General features: G+C 36.8%; 2 protein-coding genes across 8 annotated transcripts in view; both read left to right on the top strand.

Moving 5' to 3' along the window:
• LOC120624128 (CREB-binding protein) overlaps positions 1-1930 on the top strand; it is a 41080-nt gene extending 39150 nt beyond the window's left edge. For all 7 annotated transcript variants that reach the window (XM_039890489.1, XM_039890492.1, XM_039890491.1 and 4 more), the window contains 2 exons: positions 587-787; positions 1222-1930. In XM_039890489.1, the coding sequence (XP_039746423.1) occupies positions 587-787; positions 1222-1617 (597 nt within the window). In that variant the 3' untranslated portion in view covers positions 1618-1930. The remainder of the gene's footprint in view (positions 1-586; positions 788-1221) is intronic.
• Positions 1931-7037: 5107 nt separating this feature from the next.
• On the top strand, positions 7038-8321 carry LOC120624006 (cytochrome b5-like). Its single transcript, XM_039890307.1, has one exon. It carries the CDS (start codon positions 7134-7136, stop codon positions 7527-7529), a length of 396 nt encoding a protein of 131 aa, XP_039746241.1. The 5' UTR covers positions 7038-7133; the 3' UTR covers positions 7530-8321.
• Positions 8322-12060: the final 3739 nt, after the last annotated feature.

Below are 12060 nucleotides of genomic sequence, written 5' to 3'. Positions count from 1 at the left end.
TTCTTTGGGCAATGTGCGTAGTGTCGTAGTATACTTATTTATTTATTTATTTATTATTATTTATTTGTGTTTGGTAGCTGAATTTTAGGCTCAATAACTCCTTGCGTTATTGAGAGTAATTATAAAAATATCATAGCAAATTAACAAATATTCAAATAAATCCAATAAGAAACAGCTAAAAAATACTGTTGAATGTTAGATTGACGCAAATTAAAAGCTACAAAAATTTTTGCAATAACATTTATATTTGAAAATTGTACCGTAGTATATTAGGTATTATATGGATCCTCACCACTACCGATGCGATGGCTGGTAGTAGCCAGTAGGAACGGTTCCTCGAACGTGTTGCCAGCCAGGATGAGGTTAACATGCGCGTAGCATAAAACTAGCTTTTAATTCAAAGTCTTAGTTTTGGCACTGCCGCTTAATGCTTTTTAACACTCGCCTGGGTGGCCTGCTGAGCTTCTGGAGTGACCTAGGCTGGTTGGAGTTACCCATCGGGGCGCTGTGTCAGTGGCATTAGGTATAACGAGGAAAAGAAGAATGATTTTTAAGTTGTTGTAACATGTAATTGTTTCTTTGACAGAATGCCCAAAACCAGCAACAGGCCGGTGGCGGCGTCCCCGTTGGCAACGTCGGCGTGGGCAACGTGGGCGTGGGCGGCGTGGGCAACGTGAACGTGGGGCTGGGCGGCGTACAGCAGCAGCCGCAGCAGCTCCAGCACATGATGCAGCCGCAGCAACAGCGGCTGCAGCAGATGCACCAGATGCTGCCCCAACAGTCACAGGTGCGCCACTCACCCCGTTGTTGTTTATCTGAGCTACATTGAATGGATGAATGAATGAATGAATATACTTTTATTGCACACCACAAAGAGTACATAAAAAAAAAAAGTGTAACAAAACAACTTATAAAATTTGGCGGCCTTATCGCTTCATAGCGATTTCTTCCAGGCAACCTATGGCGAAGAAAACAAATACAGAAAATGGGTTGATGGTGCACATATACATATACATATCCATAAAATAAATATATCATTACTGAAATAAATATTGGATATATCAATGGAATTTTGCCTTTATATTCACAGTAGCCATCCCCATATGCAGACTTGAGTCTAAAGTAGAAATCAGTAGTATGCAGATATTGAAAAATTACATCATTATTGGAAAGCACGAATGTTGTGTGAACAGCAAATATTTGACCAGCGAGTCTTTGCAGGTGGGAGGCGTGTCCGGAGTGGGCGGCGTGCCCGGCGTGGGGCTGGGCGTGAGCGGCATCGCGGGCGGCGCGCCGGCGTGGTACAAGCCGGGCGGCGGGCCGGCGGGCGGCGTGGGCGCCGTGGGCGGCATGATGGGCATGCGCGGCGCGTACGCGGGCGGCGCGGCGCCGCGGCTGGCCACGCGCTACTTCCCGGGCAGCGGAGTGGGCGCGGTGGGCGGCGTGGCCGTGCTGCAGCGCTCGCCGCCCGCCACGCCGTCGCCGCGCCCGCCCACGCCGTCGGAGCTGCTCATGATGCGCCAGTCGCCCGCGCCGCCCGCGCCGCACGCGCCCGACGAGCAGCTGCCGCCCATGACGCCGCAGGACCAGCTCACGAAGTTCGTGGAGCAGTTGTAGTGTACATAGTCGAGGCGCGCCCGGTCGCCCTGTAAAATATAAGCTATCGCGGCCCGCGCCGCCCCGAGCGCCCCGCCCCTCCCCCGCACTATTTATTGTCTGGTCGATGGTACCGCTAGCGACGCGAAGGACCTATTAGTATTACGATGAACGAATCGAGCGCTCAATGTACAAATGTAAATATGAGAAGAGTACATCCTGTCCGCTTTTGCGTAATGTAAGTTGTTCGTAGTGTAGGTACATTAAGTATGATACTTATTCTGTTTATTGTAATTAAATCATTTTATAATATAATTATGTGATGATTATAAAATTGTTGTTTCTGTTCTTTCTACATCCCGAATGACATTTCCTTTTTTTTAGTTTTATTTATTTATTTACACAACCATACATATTTTATTTATTTACAAAGCCATTATAAAAGACATAAAATACTTATAGAAACCAAAAGATAATTAAATACAATAATAAATTTAAAAAAACAATTTAAAAAAAATACAAAATTCATAATATATCAAAATTCATATAATTTTATTATAAAATTTGTAATTAATATTCATAATTACAAATTTTACATTTCTAAGAAATAATCTTACACTATTCTATTATACTAAAATGTAACGAAGTTTTATTATTATTTTCATTTCATGTAAAACACGTTCTTAAGATAACACAATACTTTAGCCTTAGGACGAAAGATTTGCTCTCTCGCAATCGAGGAGTGGTTTTCAGGAATGGTAATACTTGGACATCGGAGTGAAAGGGATCTTATTTGTTTGAAGCTCAAATAAGCCTACAATTCTTTAGCTCTGACTTTTTGCAGAAAGTTTGTGAAATAAAAATATTGCACTAAGGCTACTTCAACAAAAGACCTTAACTTTGACTTCATTTACCTACTCTGCACATACTGTTGCTAGAGCTGGCACTGTGTCTGACAAAATTCAATTTTAATGTAAAATAATGCGTGGACAACGAATTTCCAAACTCCGAAAAAATGGTTTGCCTTTAGAGCGACCGAAAATCGAACATGGTATCTAGAGATCCGACGTCGAACATGCTAACCAGTAGACCAACGAAGCAGTGCAGAAAAGAAAAAGAAAAAGTAAATAAACGATCAACATTAGCATTTAAAGAAAAGTTATTTATGCAACTGTTGTATAATAAGGATTACACGAAGGTGGGTTTGGGTGATAATAGTATGACATGAGTATATAATACCTAATTATCAATAGCTCCACAAGACTTATCTACGCCCATAATAATGCTTTAAAAGAAACTGAAACAGATCCAGTAGCAGATCGTTAGAAATGTATTTGCAGCGTTACAAATATCTGGTTGTGTGCTGTCAAAATTTGAATCGCTCATTTTTTGTAAACAAAACTAATATCAAAGAAAAATGGGGAGTATTCGAATAACCTACTTAATTTCATAACGCGCGGCGTACTGCGTGATTGATAATGTTCTTTTTTTTAAATTCACAGACGTTATTATTTGAAATTCATACAGATATCACGCATCAAGAATGTGACTGTCTGTTAAACCCTTAAATAAATCCTTTGCGCAGAAGGGATAAGAAATTCAGTACAACATTAATTCATCCGTTGGGATGATATGGTTATTATAGTCGTAAAAAAGTAATAGGCCCGTTTTGACATTTGTCAAAACGGGCATTTGTCATTTGTCATCGCGACGTAACTAGTTATGGAACCATAAGACTGTACTCGATACTCACGATAAATCAATTCCACTTTGTAGCAGTACTTGATTAATATGATTATGTATTGTAAAGTGTTCGTTCGTTCAAAGTATTCCTTTAACTTCACAACCAATTCGCGTGACTGGCTGTTGATTACACGTCCACTTTTCAACATGTTGAAACAGAGTTCGTACTATATAACAAAAAACACAAAAATCTAGTCAAATCACTATGTTTAAATTAATGTCCAAAGTAGAAGAGGCAAAGTTAACGTAAAAGTAAACAGTGTATATCAAACTTAAACGAGCGCACAGTCAACTTTACAAGATGGGGAACGAAAAACTGCACAGTGCGCGCGGGGACGCTTCAGTCATGTGCCGCTTGGTCAGATCCATCAACTCTGACTCATTATTTAGAACCCAGTGTCGTCAATTCAAAATTTTATTTGCGGCTTTGAGAACCAAGCTCATTCTTTGCAGTAAAGATTACTACACATTATTTAATTTCGATATTCAGTAAAAAAAAATGGTTACAACTCTAGAATAAAAAAAAAAGACTGAGAACTGTACTGTAACTGTTTTCGAAACGTTTCGCAACAATTATAAATTGCATGCTACTATAAAGTAAGCGCAAAAAGAATACTCGCGATATATTCTTCATATTATTTAACGTCCCAAAAAAATTTTCAAAACACTGTATATAATTGATTTTTATTTTATTGTTTATTTCAGTTTTGGTCCAAGTTACATTCTATGGTCTTGCACAAATGTCAAAATGGGCCTATTAAATTTTTACGACTATAGTAGACTATACTTATAGGACGTATGAGTCCCGTCGTGACCACGATCCATGCAACTGGGTCGAAATATCGACAAATTCAAAATATCATCGTGGTATGTAAGTACCCGTTGATCTATATTTAAGAAATGTTGATTAACCACGAAAATCTTAGGTTATTCATTCATATTTTGGCAATAAGCTAACTGTTTCAGAATCTTAGAGGATTTAAAGTATGGGAGTAGACAAAGAAATCAAAGATATCCTCAGGAAAACTCTATGATACCGTTTCTTCACGCTCAACGAGTGAAGAAGACCATATTAATATGTGTGTTAGTTTTAAGTCACAATAACCGTGTTTTGTTTAAGATAGTCGATCAAAAGAGGATGATGTAATATCATAATATTAATAATCCTACAAGTTTAATAATAAAGATTTATTTTAAATATGTATATTGGATGGAAGCAAGCGTTACTTAACAATTATTCATTTTAACATAGACATTTCCTGAGGATGCTCCGGAGTCTGAGCAAAACGTACTTATTTACTCTACATTAGAACCATAGAGTATATGAGATCGTAATATAATCGTAATAAATAACTCCAAAACTTGCTTTTATTCCTTGCGAGATGTGAAAAGTAGAGTATTTCAACTCAGGGTTAAAGCTGCCTTCGTTTTTGGCACCCCCTTTTGCTTCAATCAGGATGCTATATGCAACAATAAAACCAAAAATCTAAAATCCGTCTTGCTTGGGATTTATCCCGTAGCTCATAACGAAAGACCTTTGTTGAACAATCTACTATTACTTGACTTTTCAGAATCCAATATTGATTTAAACTACACAATATCGAATTAATAACACCTTATTGTTCTTGTTCACATACGACAAATCAAGAGTGATAAACGAAATATACTCTGATAACAAACAGACCCTTCGCGCAGCACTAATCGCGTGTACTGATCTATTATTAAATCACGTAGCATAAACTATTCACCTACTAACAAGCCATCCTTTTGAATGGTTTGATAGAAATTTCTTTCCAACAGGAATGGGAATTTATAGCAAATTGAGCGAAGCGTGCCCGGACGGGACAGCCAGTAGTTAAGGGCCCTTTTCCTCTTGCGGTAAGCCTGCTTTCTGAGTACAAGGTTGTAGATTCGGTTACAACTGGAAAATGTTTGAACTTTGAATGAACATTAATGTTTTTCAGTATCTGGGTGTTTATCTGAATATAATAAGTATTTATGTGCCTCTATATTAATTATAAAAAAAATGATTTGTTTTCTTCGTGCCTATAACACAAGCTAAGCTTACTCTTGAGCTACATGGGGATGTGAATAATTCTCGTAAATTTATTTATTAAAAAATAAATATACAAAATCAGACATGTTACAGTTTATTACAAGTATATAATATAGATTTTAGTAGGTCTTGTATACCTATTTTAGTAGCTGCAATCAGAACTTAAGTTTATTGTCCGATCCTTCGCAGATTGACGACCGATTGGCGCAGTGGGCAGCGACCCTGCTTCTTTAGTCCAAGTCCGAGGGTTCGATTGCCACAACTGGAAAATGTTTGGGTGATGAGCATAAAAGATTTTTTGTGTCTGGGTGTTTATCTGTATATTATAAGTATTTATGTATATTATTCTAAAAAATATTCATCAGTCATCTTAGTACCCATAACAGGGCTAGATTGCGATGTGTGTACTGTCGTAGTATATTTATTTATTTATTGTGCAAAGTTTAATAATACAATGGCTTGAAATAAAACCCTATCATACACAACGTTGACCTTAGCGAGTGCCGAGTGGCAGCCTATTAGTCGTAGCACGGAAACACGCATATACCATGCCTTTTAGTAGGTATTATCGTAAAGCTAATGCCATATCGACAATTCGAAGCAGATTGATTTAAATTAAGATATTTAGTGCCTTTTCTTTAATAATATACTTGTTTTTTGTTTTGTTTGTTAGATGACAAGTTAATGCGATCTTGAGGAGAGGTAATTGAAAGTCATTAACTGACTTCAAAACGGAGGAGGTTGCCAATTGGTTGGAATCTTTTCTTTTTTATGTATTTTACCCGATTACTCGAAGTCGCCTAAACCGATTTCAAAAATTCTTTTTTTGCTTTAAAGGGCCTACGATCCATAAATAATGCTTGCTTTGCAAACTTGAAAGATATATATGTTCTCTTCGAATGTTTTTTTATAAATAAGTACCACCAGGTGTATTAAAAGAATATTCCAAACCTTAATGGAAACATGCGGAGAAGTAAAAATCTAGGTGAGGAAACACCGCTTGATCTTGTGTGGGTATACGTCACCTTACTTTCATGTTTCTTGTAAGACTCCGATTTCTCCTTTCACTAAAAACGACGAGACCTTCCGTACCTCTCAAGATTTTAGGTCACCGAAAAGGTAAAATATAGCATTTTAACTACAGTCAATCCAACATACTTACTAGTGATAACGACTAAGACATCGCGAGGTATCTCTGCATCGTCTTGAGTCTTATAAAAGACTGAAGTCTATAGAAAATTCCGGGTGCATTTTCTATAATTATCAAAATACCCAACGGCACAATGACATCAACAAATTGCTGTGAATCAAAAATAGTTTTGACGAAATAATTAAATATATTTTAAATATTTCTTCGAAACTATTTATTAATCAAATCAAATAAGAATTATCGGCACATTTGTTAGAATGCTTATCAAATTAATAAAATATCTGTGATAAATCATATTACCAATATAATATAATAATCAAGTCACTTTAATGAGCAAACTTTGAAAGGCTGCATCTTTTTTGAATCTTGACGTTCGGAACCTAAAAACAAACATTGTTATCGCATTAATATATTATCGCAACCACTGTGGGTATAGATAAGCGTACTTTGAACGTTGATAACTCGTAACACGTTTGTGGAGGGGAAGAGAGGCGTTGCTCAGTTCTCATTCAACCTGTCCAAGGGCGAACGCCAGTCGAACAGCTGAACTATAGCCAGTGTATTACGAGCATTATTTAACATCGCACCATGACTGAGTCTGAGCTAAAACTGTTTACGCGTAAGGGTCTGGCCGAAAGAAACACGAAGACGGATGCAGTGTTCGTCATTGAGAACGTAGTGTATGACGTTACTAAATTCCTGGACGACCATCCTGGAGGTCACGAAGTCCTTTTAAATGTGGCCGGGAAAGACGCAAGCGAGGATTTCGACGACGTAGGCCACAGCTCTGACGCCAAAGACATGATGAAGAAATACATCATCGGAGAACTGGTCGAAGAAGACAAAGTGCCAACGAAAAGGAAAGAATATAAGTGGTCGGAAACTGACTCCACGACGAATACAGAGAGTTTCTTATCCTCTTGGAAGTTCCCAGTTGTACTCGGGCTTGTGATGACTGTGCTGTATTCGTATCTATTCGGCTAGTACGCAATAAGTAGATATGTACAATTAATGATATCATCTTCGTTTCAAGAAGTTTCTGTGCGATAAAATTATTAATTTTAGTCAATATAGCGTAATGAGTGTGAAGTTGATATATGTTTACGAAATTGGGTGTTTGTTTTCACGTTCAAAATACATCATTCAACCGAAGAAATAGGGTTATAATTTGCAATAAAAATCTACTTATGCTGTGTAGGAGATAGTTATTTTTCTATCTACATACATTACACAGTAATATGATTGTAATACCAGAGAAAACATGGACTTTACATGCAAATAGAGTGCCAATTTAGTCGTACTTGTGTATCTCTCAAACTATTTTTTTTTATTTAGCAGTAAAAGAGTTTGTATTCGCTTCAATAGTTATTATCGAATCATGTTCATGTATTGTTATTCTACATAACGTAATACGTATTACGTTTACTGTACAATCACGTTTTTCTTTAATTCGCGCTGTAAAATTTAACTGCATAATTACCTATAATTATTTTTGACTTTGCTGCTTCGAATTCGAATGTTAGCAACCCAGTCCAGAAAAATAAAACGTAATCGTTATTAACGACGGTAGATAATGACTAATAATTATCTCAAGAGCGTTTTCAGTGATATTACTTAATATATACCTATGTAAATAGGTAAGCACTTTAGTACATAATTGTCATTGAAAGTTACGACTAACGTTATATTTTATTGTTTACTCTAGGTTCTTCATGAGTGTTTACATAGGAGCTCTATGTTGTGTGACCAAATAAATAAACCTACCTACTTATCAAGTGTGTTGGCTTTAAGATTACCTATTTAGTAACCCGCTTGTTTATTTATTCCAAGTTTCATTAGTTATATAGGTACTGAGGATTGAAAATTAAATAAACGTTTTTTAATGTTACGCGGAATACCTATGACTGAAAGTGAAACCTATACAATGTTGGGAATTTGACGATTTTGTCTACCTGCGTCAAACGGATGGATCGATTATAATGCGGTTTTCCGTGTTGCACACGGTACACTGCGTACAGCTTTAGTTCGTTTCTGGTTTTGTACATCAAAAAGGGCACATCATCCTGTTTTTTTTAACTATATTTACGTGATACCATATTCCTGAAACTACTGGGTTTTTCCTGTTTTCGCAGTGGCATTTGAAGTTGCAAGTATTTCACTTATACCTAGTCTCTTTCTCAAACCGGCTCGACTGGTAATGGGTTATAAATTCGCATGCCACTTTGAACTCTATTTGGAAGCCTTGGTTTGGCCTTTAATTAATTATGTTATTTCGTTAGTTCAAAAATAACTTTGCCTATGTAAATAGATACAATTATTTTGGAAGTGGAACCTCAGACTTGTAATTAACATTTCGATAAAAACTTATAGATTATTTTTTTTATTGCTTATTTGGTATTTTGTATGTTATAATAAGCAGTGTTACACATTTTTGTAATTTATAAATATTTTCTATTTTCTTTGTTACAAGCTGCGTTGTTTTATTTAATTAAACCTTCCTATATGTATATTAGTGGATAGCATCAATCAAAAATTTGAACGTCAAGTCACTCTGTTTGTAGTGACTCTACCATCGGTTTGGAAGGCAGATTTCACCGAGAAAGGCCGGTAAGAAACTCAGCAGATAGCTCGTTTTCAACATAATTTTATAGTTTACAATCTTTAAAATTTTATATCTGGTGAGAGATGAGAGCGGAGTCTGCTACCAAGCAATTCTGCCTTGTCGTTAAGAAATTCATCAAACGTGTAGTAACAGCAGTGTATTAAATGTGTGTTAAATTTAATGTGTGTGTATTGTTTTAAACTTGTGCATTGGTATGTCACAAATTACCTTGGGAATTATATTATAAAAGCATATACTCAATCCCACAAATGACTTCCGCACCTTCCGCAAACGATATGCAGATGCCACTAACTTATGCCCAATTCGAGTATGGCGGTTTCTTATATCCATTTGTCGTCAGCGTGTTTTTCTTGCGGTCCAAGTCGTAAAGTACGTGGATCGTTGATATTGACAGTTTTGAAGCCCGAATTTTATCTTTACCTTTACACCGTGCCCCTTCCGCTCCAGTTATTATACCAATGAACCATATGGTAGATGTTTCCCTTTTCTACGAAATACTGTTTTACTTTAAAATCAGTACAAATCTTTTTATATATTTATTGACTACTATGATATTAGTTTACATTACATGCCTACTATGATCCTGTTGGAAAAAACTGAGCTTTCTTACAGGAGAATATTTTATTATCTATACTAATATATAAATCTATAGAGTTTTTACGGTTGTTCCGTTAAAACTATTAAACTATACATCCGATGGAATTGAAATTTTGCATCCATGTAGAGGATACAATGACTTAATGGATAGGCTAACTTTTTTATAAGTGTTAAATCTCCGAAGTGTAAAGCAGGGGCGGGCGTTAATGATTAGAAAAAATCATAAAAAACTAAATTTCGAATTTTAACTCTTTTAAACAAGAAATTTGGACAGATTTTTATTGGGCTATTTTACGAGCAAACAAGAATGTATTGAATGAAGTTTCACTCACAAAATCGGTTACGGGGGTGCTAATGAAAAAAAATGAAAATTCCCACAGACTTAAAATTTAATAAAAGTTTCATGTTTGTTAAATTAAGGTCACTTACTATCAGATTTCGAAAAAATTTAGCCCTAGAGGAGATTGTGGGGGCGTTAAAGTTATTTATATAATTATAATTGTTGATAACATCCTAATGGTTTTTTTATAGTAATAAATGATGGACCAAGCTGTGGTAACCTAATGGTTAGTGAAAAACCATAATATGTTACATAAACAGAGGAACACTTTGAATGCCATGCAAGGAACACATCCTATGAAATGACACCCTTCGGACTGGAACGCAGCTTGGCAGCTTAAATGGGGCTAGTAGGGACTTCCCTGGACAAGCTTGGCCACAAAATGCTTTAATAGGTACTACTACTAAAACTTGAGTAAACTTGAGTGCTCAAGAGTCTATGTAAGATTTGCAGTCAATGATTGCAACTATCTATAATTTTCATATAATACTGGTCTGGCCTCTGGAAGTAGGAGGGACATCTTCAAAAACTCAAAAAGTGCTGCAATGTTCGGGCTGAAATTTTAGCATGATATATATGAAATATAATACGCATCAAGGATTGTTTTTATCTATTTTTCTCAACCATCGAATCCCTGCCACAGCGAAGCGTGGCAGGGTACAACTAGTAACTTATAAAGGAGGTTGGCCTGTTTCGAAAGAAAAATGAACATGACGATGAAACTTCCCCGGACGAGCTCAGTCACAAAAAGACTACGAAATATTATCAGTTATCTTTTATTTGTCCAACGACCTTGAGTCATTATTCATACGTACCTACTTAAATGATTGAAGTTTAGGTACCTACTAAATTATTTGAACGATTCCTTAATTGTATTGACCTTACGTCGACCGTTAAATAATTGTTACGATTCTTAAACAAAATACTAAGAAGAAACCTTTGTTTTTTGTAATGTATGAATCAAAAGTACTATCTATGGGCCCAATTAAATTGATTTTTGAATTTTTGACTTTGACATTGACTTTATGGTGCGTATTCGACCGCCAGTCACAACTTTTTATTTCGGTAAATAGTTAGTTAATTCTTAGTTACCTAAGAAGGTATATTTGATTATGTGATCGATTCGAATATTGGCTGTCTAACGTCCGCGTCAAATGCTTTAATCGTTTATGACACCATACCTAAACTTCATGTCCCCAAATTTATGGCGTCATAAAACCAGGAAGAGGCAAAGTGTGTCAAGTCAAGTGAGGTAACATTATAATACGAAAGGATTTTATGTTTTTATTTTATTCCTCTACAACTTGGCTACAATCTCACCTGGTTATTACTGATGATGGAGATCTAAGATGGAGTTGGATGGTTGGAGGGGATGGATAACCTCTTCTCATTGTGGAAGGAGACCCGGCCCTGCAGTGGGTCGGTAATGGGTCGATATGATGAGGCGCCTTAGGTTGACGGACACAGCGCGGATGATACAGGATGTGTTCCTTGCGTGCCCCGCGAAGTGTTGCTTTGCTTTTAGGCAATGGTTTTGCACTTATCACTAGATGGGATATCTGTTTGGTTGTATTACGATTCAAAAAAGAAGGTCCCGGTCGCAAACTTCGAGTTGGCCCATTTTCACTAACGACGAGCAAGGCAATAAAGAATAACTAATTCTTAAACTAAGGGGATTCCTAGGCGTGCATCAACCGTTCACTAAGTTATCATCTGAGAGTTCATTAGGAATTCGACTTGGGCAATGCCTAGGTTTAGTGCAAACGGGCATCAATCTTTAAGAGGGTAATTAAATGAGCTATTTTGCTCAGAGGTGCTGATATAAAGACATTTTTAGAAGCAGGGAGGAGGCAGGAAGCGAGCCTTGTAGCATGAACTAGCCATGCAAAGATCCAAAGGTGCTTGACTGGCGACTGTACCATACTAGAATGCCACAGCCGTGCAGTCTAGTATGG

The sequence above is a fragment of the Pararge aegeria genome, chromosome 5 (genome assembly GCF_905163445.1).
Source record: "Pararge aegeria chromosome 5, ilParAegt1.1, whole genome shotgun sequence".
NCBI classification, from domain to species: domain Eukaryota; kingdom Metazoa; phylum Arthropoda; class Insecta; order Lepidoptera; family Nymphalidae; genus Pararge; species Pararge aegeria.
The sequence above is the reverse complement of the archived record's forward strand: the minus strand, read 5'-3'. Positions and strand labels throughout refer to the sequence as shown.

Excerpts from the sequence above, each read along its gene's own strand:
- LOC120624006 (XM_039890307.1), top strand. The coding sequence starts at position 7,134 with ATGACTGAGTCTGAGCTAAAACTGTTTACGCGTAAGGGTCTGGCCGAA.